This window comes from Palaemon carinicauda, chromosome 13, assembly GCF_036898095.1.
Source record: "Palaemon carinicauda isolate YSFRI2023 chromosome 13, ASM3689809v2, whole genome shotgun sequence".
Taxonomy (NCBI): domain Eukaryota; kingdom Metazoa; phylum Arthropoda; class Malacostraca; order Decapoda; family Palaemonidae; genus Palaemon; species Palaemon carinicauda.
In genome coordinates, this window is record NC_090737.1 from 35,854,378 (window position 1) to 35,871,088 (window position 16,711).

The 16,711-nt window shown below is 44.7% G+C and overlaps 1 protein-coding gene and 1 pseudogene across 2 annotated transcripts in view; both read left to right on the forward strand.

Moving 5' to 3' along the window:
• The window catches only part of LOC137652282 (BRCA1-associated protein), a 60,368-nt gene that overhangs the window by 1,916 nt on the left and 41,741 nt on the right, over positions 1–16,711 (forward strand). The window contains exon 2 of one of the 2 annotated variants that reach the window (XM_068385578.1): positions 13,948–14,105. The exons of the other annotated variant lie outside the window; for it this stretch is intronic. Coding sequence (XP_068241679.1) covers positions 13,948–14,105 — 158 coding nt within the window. The remainder of the gene's footprint in view (positions 1–13,947; positions 14,106–16,711) is intronic. 2 annotated transcript variants of the gene reach the window in all.
• On the forward strand, positions 8,050–8,168 carry LOC137652598 (5S ribosomal RNA; annotated as a pseudogene).

Genomic DNA, 16,711 nt, shown 5'->3' on the forward strand with positions numbered 1-16,711 from the left:
AAGTTCAGATTCAGGAATACATAGATAGATATGGGCTTTGTAAAATTATACCAAAAATCTAAACATTGAAAAAGGGTAAAAAAATGAGTGAAATCAGTTATATTTGATGTTTGATTTTACAAATGTTTAACAATTAATTAGCCTAGATGTGACTTTCTGACTGAAGTTTTTGATTAATATGATTATTTGCACCCCATTTTGGTTGTGCAATCTGGCCATTATCAGAGATATATGCCTGTGCAGTTCAATGCAATTGGGGGTTTATAGTTTAATTATTGTTTGTTGTTATTGATGGGAGAAGTACAAGAGGAAGGCCAAGGTTTGGGTGGATGGATGGTGTGAAGAAAGCTCTGGGTGATAGGAGGATAGATGTGAGAGAGGCAAGAGAGCGTGCTAGAAATAGGAATGAATGGCGAGCGATTGTGACGCAGTTCCAGTAGGCCCTGCTGCTTCCTCTGGTGCCTTAGATGACCGCGGAGGTAGCAGCAGTAGGGGAGTCAGCATTATGAAGCTTCGTCTGTGGTGGAAATGTGGGAGGTTGGGCTGTGGCACCCTAGCAGTACCAGCTGAACTCGGTTGAGTCCCTTGTCAGGCTGAAGGAACATAGAGAGTAGAGGTCCCCTTTTTGTTGTTTCATTGTTGGTGTCGGCTACCCCCCAAAATTGGGGGAAGTGCCTTGGTATATTGATTGATTGATTGATTGTTATTGATCATAGTATGTATTGTTCAAAACATACTGGAGCTACAATAAGTATAGTTTTGAAAAGAAAGACACCTGACATTTGAGGGGGAAGAGATAAAGAATATTGTATAATTTTACTCAAAGCCTTATAATGTTTTGACAATTTTATTATTATTCTTTTCAGACACCATAACTACTGTGTACTTTTTTCCTGTTTTAATCTCTACTGTGTTGTGGTCAGGGTGTGTACTTTCTATTGTATCTGTAGAATTCTTGGTAACGATCTGCAAGAAGTTTGAGGCTCTCCTTTAGATGCTGTTCCCAAGGTAGCTCTTCACTTTTTTTTCAGCTACCGGAGAATGCAGACATACTCCTGGTGCCGTCAACTGACCGTTTTAATCTGTGTGTTTTTTTCTTAGATAAATGTCAGCAGTTTGTTGTGCCCTAGCGATACGTGACAGCATTACTGTTGCTGTTTATTCCCTTGCAAATGGGAAGGTGTCTATGCTGCTGCCAAGTTGAAGTGGAGGGATGCTGCCCTTCTTCTTGTCAGTGCCACCAATTGGTGACGCACCCCATAAACAGGAAGTGAAGGTCTATTTAGATTGGTGGTTAAGAGACAAGACTGTCTTCCTTCAGAACTACTACTTTTTTTGGATACGTCAAAAGAAGGTTGGGTCACTTGTCTAAGTGAGCAATTCATCACAGGTTGATGGTCACAAGAGAAGAGCCTGAACATTGACCTTCTGGAACTGAAAGCAGCACCCCTTAAGTACAAGAAGCTCCTGATCTACTATTCACCAGTTCTGGATCAGACAACAGTTGAGGAAGCATCCATAGGATGGCCTAGATGTTTATGCTTTTCCACTGTTTTACCCGATTCAAAGGCGGGTAAACGGTGCGGTTTACCCCAAACCTCATGATGACAGTGTCCTCAAGCAGAATTGTGCTTGGACCTTCTGTGCTTCTGAACGAAGTTCTGAGAGTGTTACCCATTTGGTACAACTTCTTCTGCTACCCCTACCTACAGAGGCACTAAAAGTAAGTGACATCCCTGTCACTTCACTTGTGGAGGCTATCCGAGTGAAAGGCTTATTGCGAGCATAGCTCGGATGTGTGGACTCCTTTGAAAATTCTCCATATCAGTCTACCAGGCAAAATGGGACATCATCTGTGATTTGTGCCATAGAAGGGGTACTCCTCTCAGAGCCTCTATACAACTGATTGCGGACTTCCTTGGGTTTCCACGTACATTTGCTTTAGGCTAAACCTGTTGTAGCTGCTCAGCAGGTGGTGCAGCATACTTAGCTCCTTCATAGATCAAGAAGTATCTTGTCTAAGAAAGTGGTTGGGATAACATTCTAGGATGAGACTACCAATGTTTGGTCTTATTAGTTGCTCTTTACCTTCTCCTTTCTTGGAGTGCAGTGGTCGAACTATTATGACGTTTGGTTGGACCTTAATGGCGGTAAGCTACCATACCGAGAAATTATTCTATTTTGGATTAGGATAGAAGCGCTTTCCCCCATCCTCCTGATGAGAAGGACGGTGGATAGTAACGTAAACATATCACTATATTTTAGCCTTAAATTAAAGACTGCATATTCCATGGAAATATGCAGTAGGTTCCTCCATTACTGTCTATTTGATAATAAAAACCTAGCCCTATCACCTGATTTTCAGGTCATAGGAGATTGATTGGAGGCTGGACTCTTGCTTCTCCTAAGATGCGAATGTTTGACATTTCGGTTACAGGGACTTCCTCCCAACTATGGATAAGTCTCCTTTTAAAGGACGAGAGTTTGCATCAGTGTAGAAATAAATCACAAATTTTTAAAAGTAATTTATATTTTTCCTAACTACAAACCCTAGGTGAAAGTGGCTACTCGGTGAGCTGGTAGGTGGCTGTGGGCTTCCACCTGCTACCCGCCAGTAACTACCATTAACTTGTTAGAATTTTAACGGCCGAGTTTCCAGTTTTGCTGAAATCATACTCCTATTAAAGATCTCAGATTGTATAGTTAGAAAAAATACAAATTAAAAAAAAAAATTCTGAAATTTATTGTTTATACAAGGCCAGCTCTGTGCAAGTCAATCTTGAATCATTGGACTGGTAAATCTCCTTTTGATAATATTGTTCCAATATATCCATGATGTTCATATACACGCCTACCCTCCTCCCCTATTACTCAATGTTGTCAAGAGGTTAGGATATCAATTTCGACTTAGAGTGAGGACAAAGCAGGTGTGGGCTAACCCACTTGGCTTGTTGCTATTAGTCACTAGATATTTCATTGGACCTCTTGAATGGAAAAAAAAAAACAGGGGAGTAATTTCAATTATAAGCCTGCTTGAGAAACAAAGTAATTTAAACACTAAGTAAGTATAGAAATAAATTTTATAATTAAGATTCCATTTTTATTTCTTATGTTTAGAAAGAAAACTTCTGAAATATTGTTAGATTGAAAATAAGTAGACCTATGAATATGTGTTAGTAGAGACATGATCATGCATTCTCTTTTATCATGATTTGCAGTAAGTGAATATTGTACTGTTAAGTGAAACTACATTAATGAAGTTAACATTTCATGTTAGTTAATGAGCCTGCTTAAAAGCTTCAGAAGTATTTCTTTTATTACAGTTAATTTATTTTTCTAAATTATAAAGGCATCAGTACTGTTCCATATTTTCATACAGTATTTGTATAATTTTCAGTTAGAATTTTAGAATTATAATTGTTATTAGATTTACTTATGGTATGCTTATTCAATGTTGAAATAGTGCACACCTGGGTAACTAGGCTGCAAATGCTAAAGACCAAAAGTATTCTGAATTTGAGATTGTTCCGTAACCGAAGTACAAACCACGCTATTTACATTGGGTTTACCTTTTAGCGCTGCTTAAATGGCGAGCCATTAGAATTTAACGAGGGTGTATTACCCCCGCGCTAGTTAGCAGGGGGGGGGGTAGGGGAGTGGTAGCTAGCTACCCCTCCCCCCCCTCACACACAGGTGAATGCTCACTTTCACTTTTGGCTCGGACTTGGACAGACGTCTCTGTCTTGGTCCTCTCTTGGCAGCCATTGTTTGTTTTGTCTTTACTTGATCGCTTATTTTTCTTTTACTCAATATATATGTAAACATGTTTTCATGTTTGTGTATATATTTGAGTATAGAAATCAGTAAGTTTCCTTTTCAGAGTTGTGTGTGTAGTGTACGATATCTACGTGGAGTCCTCGGCAGTTAGGCCACCACGGCGTAATTTTATGGGTTGCTATCGAGTTTGACTTCGGTTTTTCTCTCTCTCTCTCTCTTGAGGTCGTTCACCCTTTTTACTACGTTTTACTACGCCCCTCGTAGCTTCCTTTCCGTGTGGGGGGGGGGGTTGCTACGCCGTACGTTTTGTCTCAATTAGTTTATGAAGCTAATTGTAGTTGTTAATTTTTCAGCTTGTAGAACGATTCCTTTCGGGGTTTTTGTTCCTTCTTTAGTGTTCATTCATTTTTTAATTACATAATTACATAGTTTCATAATTATAATTGTTATAATTCTGTTTTGGTTACAGCTATCCTTCCGTGAGTGTAAGTGGTTGTGAGGGCACGTGCCTGTTGTGTAATTCTTGTTTCCTTTCCCTCGGGATTCCTCTTCGGAGCCTTCCCGGGGGAATGAATGTGTACTAATGATTTTTGTTTTATTTTTTTACAGTTACCGATCAAGTTCGTTTCTGTAATATGGCAACGGTGTGAGCTGTCTTGTGGAGGCCTGGGGATTCGGCTGTTGTTGCCTCCCCTTTGGATTTTCGTCAGGGGCATGTCTCCTCCTACTGGAAGTACTTCCGTGACGATTGACAGCTCTCGAGTTCATTTTAAAACTCTCATGAGGCTTGCCTCCTTGGGTGGGTAACTTTCCTTCCGAGGGAAGTTTTTCCTGTCCAGGCTTGAGTTTTTCCCCTTTTGGGGGGTTCTTCTCTTGCCTTTTTTTCGTGCGACTATGCTCTTGGTGCTGAGCGGTCACACCTGCAGTTTCGCTCAAGGGGCTGGGCAACTGCACGAGCCCCTCTTCGGAGGATTGCTACTTTTAGGTCACTGGCTGACCAGTCTCTTCTACGAAGTGTTTCTCTTTCGTTCGCGAGAGAGTACACTCATAGAGACTCCTCTTCGGAGGTTTCTTCTGCTGCTGTTGCTGTTGGCCTCCTTCGCCGTAAAGCTCACCGTCCGCCTCGTCGTAAGGGCCTCTCATCTCCCTATAAGGGTGCTAAGAGGCGCCTTTTTGAATCTCCGTTTGCAGCCTACAACTCCTTCTTCTTGATCTTCCGCCCTGGTGCAGATGGACAGCAGTCTGATCTCGTCTTCCGACGGACAACGGTCTTCCAACGGACATCAGTCTCCCGGCGGACAGGCAACGGTCTTCCGATGGACATCTGTCTCCCGACGGACAACGATCCCTTCGGGGCAAAGGGTTGCCTCCCACGGGGGTTCTTCCCTTGCGTGTCAGGGTTCCCCTGCGCGCCCTTCTGCTGTGTTTGCTCCTGCTCCTGCTCCTGCTCAGTGTTAGCGCACAGGCGCTCTCCTGCTCATCAGCGCTTCCTGATCGCTAGCGCTCTCCTGTTCGTCAGCGCTCTCCTGTTCGTCAGCGCTCTCATGATGATCATCTCTGCTGTTCCTGTTGGTTCCTGTTATGCGTCCACGTTCGCCCTCGCGATCTAGAACTTCGGTTCAGGTCTGGGTCAAGGACTCTTCTCCTATGCGCAGGCTTCCACGCGTTGCCTTCTGCTCGTCAGCGATCATCAGCTCGCCAGCGACCTTAGACGCGTCAACGTTCACCTGCTCGCCAGCGATCTCCTACGCGTCAACGATCGCCCCGCGTTCAGTTCCCCTGACCACCATCAGTAGCGATCTAGCGCTCGCCTGCTGTGTACCACGATCTCCGGTAGCTGAGTCTTGCCGTAGATCTTCCTCCTGCTCGCCAGCGCTCACCTTTTCTTCTGTCCTTCTGTGCGCCAGCTTTCTTCATTTGCCAGCGCACATCTGCGCGCCCTTCTTTGCCACGCACCAATGGGCGTCAACGGTTTTCCGACAGTCTAGGATCGCCTGATTAACAGCTGGCTTCAGTGCTCACCTTCCTGATGCACCTGCGCGCCTTCTGTTAGCGCGCTAACCATCACTACTCTCTCTCGCGTTGGCAACCGCCTACGCACCCGCACGATTCTTCATCTGCTCGCTAGCGTTTTGTTAACGCACCACCGCTCGCCAACGCGCCGTCGCTTGCCGACGCGTTATCGCTTGCCGACGCGCCATTGCCCACCTCCGCGTCAGCGCTCACCAGCTCACCACCGATCGCCTGTTGATCCACATCGCCAGCGGTCTTCCTCACCCACGCGGCAGCGCGTTTCCTCGCCATCGCGCCAGCGCTTGCGTTCGCCGCCTCGGACACGCGCCCGCGCGATCATTCGCCTGCGCGTCCGGGCACATGCTCTCCAATGTTCGTCCGCGCGCGAACCGGCGGTGTTCCGCCGCGCGAACCGGCGGTGTTCCGCCGCGCGAACCGGCGGTGTTCCGCCGCGCGAACCGGCGGTGTTCCGCCGCGCGAACCGGCGGTGTTTCTTCGCACTAACTTCTGCTTAATTCTTGCAGTGTCCATTGCTCATCTATGGGTTATCGCTCAACGACCACCAGCTCTCGCCCTCCTTCTGCGCTCCTTCGCTCACCTTCGTTTGCGTTCCTGCGTTCCTGCGTGACCGCGCATGGGCGCTTCCACGGTGCCCACACGCAAATCATTGATTTACCATCGCGCGAGCTCCAGGGCGATTGCGACCACGATTCCCATTGGGGTTTTCGCAGCATGGCCAGCCCTGGCGAGTTCTTCTGGAGCGTATTTCCAGAACACGGCCTCACCCCGTAAACGCAGAGCATGCCACTTGCAAGAATAGGAAGAATCTTCAGGGAGGTCTGAGCAACACTCCTCTTTCCAGAACCTGGGTTAGCCCTTCCCCGTCATTCCCTGGAAGGATTTTTGGCGGGGGGCTTTCCGTTCGAGATTTCTCCATCGGCCAAGGGGTGACTGCTTACCCTTTCCTCTTCTCCACCTCGTGTAGGGGGCTTACCAGGTCCTTTCCCTCCTCGGTTACGGCCCGAGGTTTGGTTTAAGGAAGCTACAGGAAGATCATGGGTACTTCCCTCCTCTCGGGCTCAGGCACCTTGGCGTTTCGTCGTTAAGTATCTAACTTGCGGGCAAGCTCGATATTGGACCATCTGGACGCGCTGACCGAGGGCTTCCTTTCGGGTGTCTCATCCGTGGATGTCGACAACCTCAGACACCCTTCCATCCTTGAGAAGAGTTTGTTTGTGCCCAAGGACAGAGACTTAGACAGCGGCTGTGCGGAGGAAATCGCCTTCCGTTTTCACTCCTCCAAGGCGCTTTCTTCCAGACTCTGCAGGGCTCCAGCGCCTTTTTCTTTCAACCACGTCGGCCTAAGTTGTCGGCTACGACAACTGAGACAAGGTGTCCAATTGCAGTTTCCTCCTGTCAGGAACAGATGGCACGGGAGGCTCCCCCGGGGGGGGCATAGTCCTAAAGGGAGCGGCAGAGTTCACGAACTCTAGGATTGGCACCCCCCCCTTGCAGGTTTCTCGCTGGGAGGATGCTTAAGGTTTCTCATCCGGATGACAGCTTCCCGATGCCCATTCCCGCACGGTCTCTGTGATCAGCCAAGGATATCGCGTCTGCTGTCTCTGTCAGCGAATTCAGTGTCTCTGAGCCTCTATGCCATAGGGTCGGCAAGAGTTGCCCGTTTGGGCAGAATGATCCATACCTTAGGAGAAGGTCCTCCATGGGATCATCGACGGCTTCACCCCCGGCTTCTTCAGTCGATCCTTTCTTGTAAGGAAGTATCTGAGTCGGGAGTTCCGTAGTCGACCTCTCAGACCTGATCAAGTTTGTCGAACAAACTTCGTCCAGCGTAGAACAGCAGAATCGATCAGACTGGTAACGAGGCGACAGGACTCCTTAAACCCTGGATCGGAAGGACGGGTACTTTCAGTTCCCATTCCATCCATCTTCCAGGGAGCTCGTGGGATTCAGCCTAGACTGCAGGTACTCCTACTTATGATGCAGTGTGGCGATCCTGCCGTGGCATCGCAGGTTTTTTCCCCCAGAAAACTCTCCCTGCTTTCCTCATGGCCGCTCAGGTGCAGGCTTCCGCCTCCTTCGCTTTTTGGAGGGCTGGTCAACTCCGGTAGGCTCGGGTTCGACCTTCTTCAGCGCCGGGACAAGCTTCCGGATGCTTACCACGAGTGTGGGTTCATGGAATTTTGCTAGGAGCCTTCTCTCTTCTGCCTCAACATCTGGAGTATCTGACCATGATATCGAGTCAACGGCCTTACCACGTTGGAAACCCCGCTTCTCGTTCGTCCAGCGAGGTTAAGCAACGTCGGTTCTGGTCGGTACTTGGATGGGTGACCACCTGGGGAAGCCAGATTCTGTTGCCACCTCCTCCGAGCCTTCCCTTCAGTTGACTGTGGCAAGGCTGAGGAGAGTCGCAGTACCTGTTCTCGGTCAAGTAGAGCTTTCAGCCCTACCTTGAAACGTTTCCTAGTTCTCCTTTCCTCATTGACCCGTCTATAGTTCCGAACGGTCGCCTCAGGATAAGTTCCATGTGCGCCGGTCCAAGTTCCGGTGGTTTCAGGCAACGATTAACCGGACTTCCTGGCCCCTATGGGACCAGCGGAACTATTAGACCTGCAATGGGTGTTGACCTATGGAACCTCTTGATGGGAGTGGATATTCTCGTCCTTTCCCCACATTCTTGATGCTATTCTCGGACTCTTCAAAAAAAAAAAAGGGGGGGGGCATGTTCCGGTCCAGGCCTATGGTCAGGACCTGAAGGATACCTCTCCATCATTCAGGCAGGCTTAGGGGCCGTAGTCTGGCCCCCCTACAGATCCTACAGCTCCTGCCGAGTCGCTCCGTGCGCGTCGACTTCATGATTCTGGCGTGTTCCAACCAGCAGGGGACGCATTTTCACACCTCCACATCTTGCAGTAGAGATACCGAGATGATTGAGATACTCTCATTCCAGGCAGAGGAATGTTCTCTCCGACTATCCGAGCAGAGCCTCGTAGAGAGAGTGTACCTGGGGGTCTTTGGCCTTGAGTAACCAGCAATTTCTGGTCTGGGGGACCTGATCGCGACAGCTTGGAACCTCAAGCTTCCGCTGTTCTTCCCCCCAGTCTCAGACCCCGAGACACTGGCAAGATGCATTCCGGTGATGGTGGGACAACTTCGACGCCTGCGTCTTCCCTCCTTTTTGTCTGTGGAGAATGGGTCTCAACAAGACCAGGTTGTCTGTCAACCTTTCAATGGGAGAGCTCCACTGGGACTATGCGCAGAACGGTTTCTGGACCCTCTGCTTCCCCTGACGGAACTCCCGGGAGAGCTTCTCCCACGGCACAGACTACTCAAACAACCACACTGCAACATCTTTCACAAACCGGGGCGTCGCTTCGGCCTCATGCCTAGAGACACTACGCCGCCTCCTCAAGAAGAAACAACCCGCTACAGTCGCGGGTCGGAGGTCGCGTCATCTGCGATAGTCATCCGCAGGGGTCTTCCAGGCGAAGTGAAGAGTCTAAGGTGGTTGGTGCCGTGGGAGATATACCTCTTCCCTTGAGGCCTCTTCTCCAGCAATAACGGTCTTATTGCCTTTCGGCGGGAGGAAACTCCTTTCCGCTCTCGGCAATGAAGCCTGTCGCTCAGCCTTTCCCTAACCTTCAGGCTTAAAGGAATAACTTTTTCCTGCCCGCTAGATCTTTCCTCGCTCATGCGAAGCTACGATCGTCCCTGCCCTAGTCGGAGTGAGACCTCCAACTTGGAGCATGGCTCGGACTTTTTAGTCCCTTAAGAGATCTTCTCAAGACCCTTTACGACAGGCCTCGGATTGTATTCCGTCTTGGGTCTCCTGCTCACTCTGGCCGCGGCCAGTGTGTAAGCAATCATCTTGGTCTCGTACGACTCCGCCCTTTCTAAAGAAGAGGGGGGGGGGGGGCAACATTCAGGTTCGCTCCTGAGTTGTTGGCTAGACTCAGAATCTTGGGGTCCCGGCCCTTCGGTCCAATTCCTTCAAGATTTTGAGTCTCCATACTGTATCTGATATCCCAAAACCTTCTCTTTCTTGCCAGTAAAGGAATCGAGAGGTTAGCTTTGGGAACAGCTGCAGTTTGTCCTCAGTTGCAGCCGATTTGGGAGCACAAGGAGGACACGGGGGAGAGTCACCAGTACAGTATAACTCTTCCGCTCGGACTCAAGGACATTCATCTCGACCTGTCTCCAGACCCTCCCCCGTCACGTCGCCCTACAGCACGATGTTGGATACATCGCAACGTCCCTCGCCTTCGAGTAATACTACTCTGTGACGCAGGTGCTACAAGCTGGAGTCTGGAAGCGTCTAATGACCTTCGCAGCCCGCTTCCTGCAGGGCGTGACCCACAGGAGTTTCGATACGTTTTCTATCGCTCTGTGGTAGCTACACAACAGCTGGTCTAACCTCAGGCTCCTTTTTGGACAGGTAGCAGAAGGTTGAGGGCATTGTTATCAGGTTTTAGTCTGCATGAACGAAAGAAGTATGTCTGGACCTTATTTCTTTCTTCATCATCCCCTCTACGGGGAAGCAGCATCCTGGTCTCTGCATAGCTGACCTCGAACCTCTGCAGGTAAACCATGCTTCCTTGTGTTCCGAGTATTGAGTCAATACTATCGCGTCCCCCATACCCTGACGAGGTGGTATTGGGAACGTCCTAACCCAGAGTTCCTTCTGGAACTCCAGGTCAACTGCCTAGGACGGGTCACACTTCTTCCTTCACACACAAGCTTATGTAGGCCACACCGTTCCTTGTGGAGCAAGGAACTTGTGAGGAGCAGGGACTCCTTTTCTCGAGTGCGACTCACTCGGATTCTGAGTCCCCGAGTAAAGCCAAAGCCAGTATGGCTGGGGACTTTCCACCCTACCTAAGGGGTAAGTCACCCAATGTAAATAGCATGGTTTGTATTTCGGTTACGGAACAAATGACAAATTCGAAGATAATTTGTATTTTTCCTAACCATACAAACCTTAGCTATTTACACATATTTGCCCGCCAGCCCTGTCCCCCAAGACAAGTCCTACCTTTAAGTGAAAGTGAGCATTCACCTGTGTGTGAGGGGGGGGAGGGGTAGCTAGCTACCACTCCCCTATCCCCCCGCTAACTAACGTGGGGGTAATACACCCTCGTTAAATTCTAATGGCTCGCCATTTCAGCTGCGCTAAAAGGTAAACCCAATGTAAATAGCTAAGGTTTGTATGGTTAGGAAAAATACAAATTATCTTCGAATTTGTCATTTTTTATTTTTTTTTTGTAAATATATAGCTTATGTTTTTTGTGCTTCTATATTTGTTACATTTGATAAAAGTTCAAACTTGCAGCAAATATTCTTATGTTGAACAGGCTGACATAAGCCTTTTTATAGTTTATATTTGAAATACGTTTTAATGTTATTATTTTTAAAATATTTTATTTTAATTGTTCATTACTTATATTATTTATTTATTTCCTTATTTCCAATCTTCACTGTGTTATTTTGCCCTGTTGGAGCCCTTGGGCTTATAGCATCTTGGTTTTCCAGCTCGGGTTGTAGCTTAGCTAGTAATTATGATAATAATAATAATAATGATAATAACAACAATAATAATAAGAGAAATTGGGTATGACAAGGAAATTTACTCTACAAGTGATAGCTTATCTTTTGACATTGTGCGTGAAAATTTATCATTCTCTTTTCCTATTCTCTTTCATGTGGGACACTTTAGCGGAGATAAATATGTCTGCTTGTTGGAGTAAGTAGTGCTGTATTGATAAGAGGCTGACTGCTCCTTCATTCTACTTGCTGTATTTGGAACGTAGCTTGATTCAAGCTTAAGCTTACTTTAGTTACATGTTCTTTAAAATGATTATTAGTGAATGGATGTCAGTCACCCTTGTGAGATTTTATGGAAATAATTACCACTTGAGAGCACATTCAGTTAATCACAAATGTCGCCTTGTCTTTTATGTGCACGTGCACTGAATTATGCACTTATTGAGAATGCTCTGTAAATAGCAGTCTATTGTCCTCTTAATGAGGATAAAATTTGGCGTTAATAGAGAAAATTGTGATGACAAATAAAAAAAGGTTGTAAATTAGCTCCGAAAGCAGCGAAGATTAGTAGCGATAAGGTTGTACTGTACTTATTATGTGCTATAATCATAACCACTAAAATCTAAATATCTTATCAGTCAAACTGGATAGCTGCTGAGGAGATATTGTGGGATTGCTTTAGTCGTTATTTGATATAACAATTTATAAGCAGTATAATATGTAGTACAAATCCCTCAAGTTGATTGGTGAATTAAAAGCCTGCAGTCTATGGAAGCCGAGTTTTACTTTTTGTGTGAGGGGTTCATTTTAATTTTCACACTATATTGGTTGTTTAGAGTGGGGAGGATGGTTTTAAATTCCTTTATATATTTAGAACCTTGGAGAGTAAATTATGTACAAATTAGTGAAGGGAAGATGTAATTTCCGTAGTTCTAACATGTATTTTAATTTAGTTATAGCTTGATATTTGTAATTTAGACTGACAGAAAACCTTGTAATATGTCATTTGCGGTGATATTGGAATTACAGTATAAGAAAATACAATATGAAGGGACTCTGTTCCTTGCAATATGTCATTTGTGGTGATATTGGAATTACAGTAGAAGATATGTAGGGACTCTGTTCTGAAATATGTAGCCCATAGAGTAAAACCTGTTAACTTGCTTATTTGAGGGGGTCACTAAAGCTTCAACATGCCTGTTTATCAACCTTTGTCTTTGAGTACTTTGTAGTATTGTAGGTTATATTTCCTTATCCTTAGATCTTGATATGGGAATGAAATGGATTTTAGTTTTTTCGTCAACTTTACTGTAATCCAACATCGCTGCATGATTTGGGGATTTGCAAGTAGCATATCATGGTATTTATCGCTATAGACTAAGATGTACAGTTGGCCATATGAATTCCTGGCACACCTCACTCTGAGTGCACCCTGTCTCACCCTTACCGCATGGCAAATTCCTGCCCACCACCTCTGCTTTCTCTCCTACACTAGCTATCTGGATACTCACCATGCAGTAATGGTGGGAGGGTGTACTTGCTCTGAGCGAGGTGTGTTTTGTAATCTTGACTAACTGTACATAGCAAGAATTACTATGGAGAAAGAATGACTTCATGAAGATTGCAAAGCTACATGTGGAACATTTAGGGGTTTTGATTTATCCATTTAACTTTATCTGTTATTTAGTATAACTTTATTCTAATCTTCTGTAGTTTGAAGTACATAGGTAAATAAGGGAATAATTTGAAGTTAGGCTACTTTAATGATGAACTCTTGTGGAGCCTCGAGGGTTAAGTTTGTTAAGGCAGCTAGCTCGGACTTCGTAGAAGTCTGTGGCGCGAGTTCAAATCCGCAGCCGACCAGTCAGAGAGGGGGACAATTGCCTATCTGTGTAGACACCTCAGGATTATGTATGTAATCGGCGGATAGGTTTGCTTAAAAGCAAATGAGTGTTACAGACTAATATACACACAAACAAAGCCACTCTAACAACTAAAAACATAACGAAGACCTTACACGTCTCGAACTGTCTACCTAAATGCGCCAAGACACCTCGCTGCTGGAAGGAAGGACGATGTTGATTGGTACAATGCTTGAACATACGCTACCGGGGTCTAAATCGATGTTAGGCAGGGCAACCGATCGGGACTACGGTTTACTCCAAAGCAAAGTCCTTCAAAAAGAAGGCAACCGAGCTTAACCCATACAAAAAATGGGGAAAAAAACATGTTAATAGAAGAAGAATGATGAAGTGTTGTGGCTGTAAAAAATAACTTTTTAGTAGTTTCTTGTTAGATCCTGGAAAATATGTACAGTACAGTACAGTATATCTGTTTGTAGTATCATATGCTTGTTATGAGGTTAGATTCTTGAACAAAAAGAATGGCATATGCAGTATGCTCGTTGTTTAGTCATGACATTGCAGTGGACTTTACAGATGTTTTAGAATTTATTTAGGCTTGGCTATTTCACATAAAATGATTTTGTGACAAAGTTAACATTTGACAGTTTGTGTAGTGATAATTCTTGCTCAAGAAGATCAGCTATTTTTAATGACATATCGTATTTCTTTATTTTTTTTTCCACTTCTTTTTCAGCTCCCAAGACTGGTAAGCGACTGGCTGGACTAGATCGAGAGGCTAGTCCTTCTGATTGGCCATTGCTTGTTACAGATACTTTGCTTTCAATTCATAGGGGCCGCAGGGAACCTACGAAGCTTACTATCACTACTCTGGAAGAGGAACACATTGTCAAGGTTTAGTTTATTCTGTATTCTTCATCATTAGGAGTCCTGTAGTCTCATCTAGTTTAATCTACTCTCTCTCTTATTCCATAGCAGTACATTGAAAAGGTTTGGTCATCCGTAAATTTTGAACTTTGAAAGTAAATTGATTGCATGCAGAATGAACTGTACCTTTAAGTCTCATTGACTGCATGTAGAAGGCATGTGTTGGCACATTACCCTAATATAGCTACTTGAGATTTGCGTCCTTCTGGGTAAATTGTGCTGTGTATTCATAAAGAATAATGATAATTTATTTGTATGGTGAAGAAACCATTGAATTATACAGTACAAAAGGTTCTCAACTTACAAACTTAATATGTTACAAGAAGCTGTTCGTAAGTAAAATTTTTAAAAATTTTGTCCTAGGATAGACCTAACCTGACTCCCATGCCTATAATTTCTAGCCACTAGAGTTAACAAATAGCCCAATTTCATATGACATAAATACCAGGCTATTGCATAAGTCCTTTTGCTTACTGTATTGAAATATTTAAGGGATTTTGACGAAGGAAAAATCTATTTCTGGGCGAGGAACCTGTGTCGCTCCGTGAAATGCTCCTCTAGCACCATTTCTAAGGCATAGTTATTGCTGAATATACCGGAGAAAAAAAAAGAGATGCTTGGAATGCCAGGAATAAACCTAGCTCTCTCACTCTTTGAGTGTCGGTATAGAAAACTGGGGCGTGATGGTTTTATTACAGTATATGAACTTTTGATACAATATCTGAGAATTATATCAGTTGGATTTGTGTTTGTATCTCTGAATATTTGTAAGTAGGGGACCTTCTGTATGTCTTAATACTTTGGTTTGAAGTGAGCAACTCAAATGTGGATGGTGACACTGCTAGCTTACAAGGGGAGAGTTCCATTATTCCTTGAATGAGATAAGGAGTCCACATTCATATAAGCTACTTAGTATTTCACTTATTTATTTGTTCTACCATGCTAATTTATGCTCTCCTTTCTTATTTTGTATTTGTTTTATTTGAGTTATGTCCTTTTCCTTTTTCCCACCTTTGCATTGTACTGCCTTGTAGCCATTCTCCTTTTGCATGTTTACTCAAATGTTTTCATGCATACCAGGTGTTTAATGTCTGACCAATTTTGGGGGGGGTTGGATAACACAAAGTGGGTCTGCTTAGGTTAAGTAATTAACCATTGCTTCCTCTTGTGATGTATTCATGCAGACAATATTTCAACTTTCAATAGAGATGGAACTGATAGTTGTTTTGTTTCCTGGGAATTGCACAAGTTATTGTTTGCCAGTTAGATACTAAGGTAACTTGTTCCTATGCAAATACAAACCATTGTCTTATAATAGGAGTGTGATTTAAACAGCTTGAACAGCTATTAACCCTCTAGTGATCCCAGCCATTACAGAATTGCTGTTGAGCTCATGACTTTAGGACAGGAAGCAGAGACTTCATGTTTTAACCTACTTATGGTGATGTTTCGTAGTGTAACTAAAAAATGAATAAAGATTAAAATAAACTTAAAATAACATTCGAAAGTTTAATAAATATTCTATATACTGTAGCACTTATGGTAACATGAATGGATGATACTAAAGTGTCCCATTGAATCCTTAAAGGGTTAAACCTGTAACAAGCTTCTTCTAGTTGGTGTTTAGTGGAGAGTAAGCTCCTACTTAAAGATTTCAGCCGTAAGCTGTACAAATGTACTTCTTGCTGTCTTGTCTGGCTATTAACTTCCTTTTTCTTTTCGAAATGAATAAATGCCCTGGTAGATTGCTGTGTTGAAGGAATTTAAAAGAAGAAGACAGTTGTTTTCCAGAGAAATTGTAAGTGTGGGACAGTTTTCTGTACAAACCTGCTGTCATTTCCTCGCTAGTGTGGACTTACAACGAAAATGTGAACGTAAAGAAGTGGACATTCCTCAGTCGTCATTAATGCTCCATCAAAGGAAGGTGGTTTTGCTACCACCGAGTGTTTAAGTGAAGAGGCGCCGCCCTTCTTCTACCCCTACTGTGTCTTCCTGACCCTAGAGGAGGGGCTAAGGGGGGTATTGCCCGGAATGTGCTGTTTTGTGTCGTCCCATCAATAGTGTTATCCCTAAAGGAAAAGTGCCTGCATATCAACCTGTTGGAGATGCAAGCAGCTCTCCTTACACTGCAAGCATTCCAACAGATTTTGATAGAGTACTCATTACTGCTGATGAGTGACAGGACCACAATTGTAAACATGCAAAGAAGGACTGTCCTGCATAGTCTTTGACGAGTTGACAAAGATGTAGAGTTGTCTGTGAGATTCATTTTAGGCCAGAGGAATGTTCTTGTAGACATACTCAAATGCCATGAACAGGTTGTAGGTTCAGAGGGGTCCCTACATCCTTGCATGGCAGAAAGGCTTGGCGTATTGCTTTTTGATGGTCTCTGGCGATCGACCTGTTCGTCACAAGGCTGAATAGGAAACTCATAGTGTTTTGCATCTCATTCCATAGTATGGGGACAGTCTGGATGCATAAGGCTTTCCTCCCTTCTTTCCATTTTTTCAATTAAACAGATTGTTGTCAACATCAGGTCAGGGTAACCCAGGATGATTTGCTCCTCAGTCCCT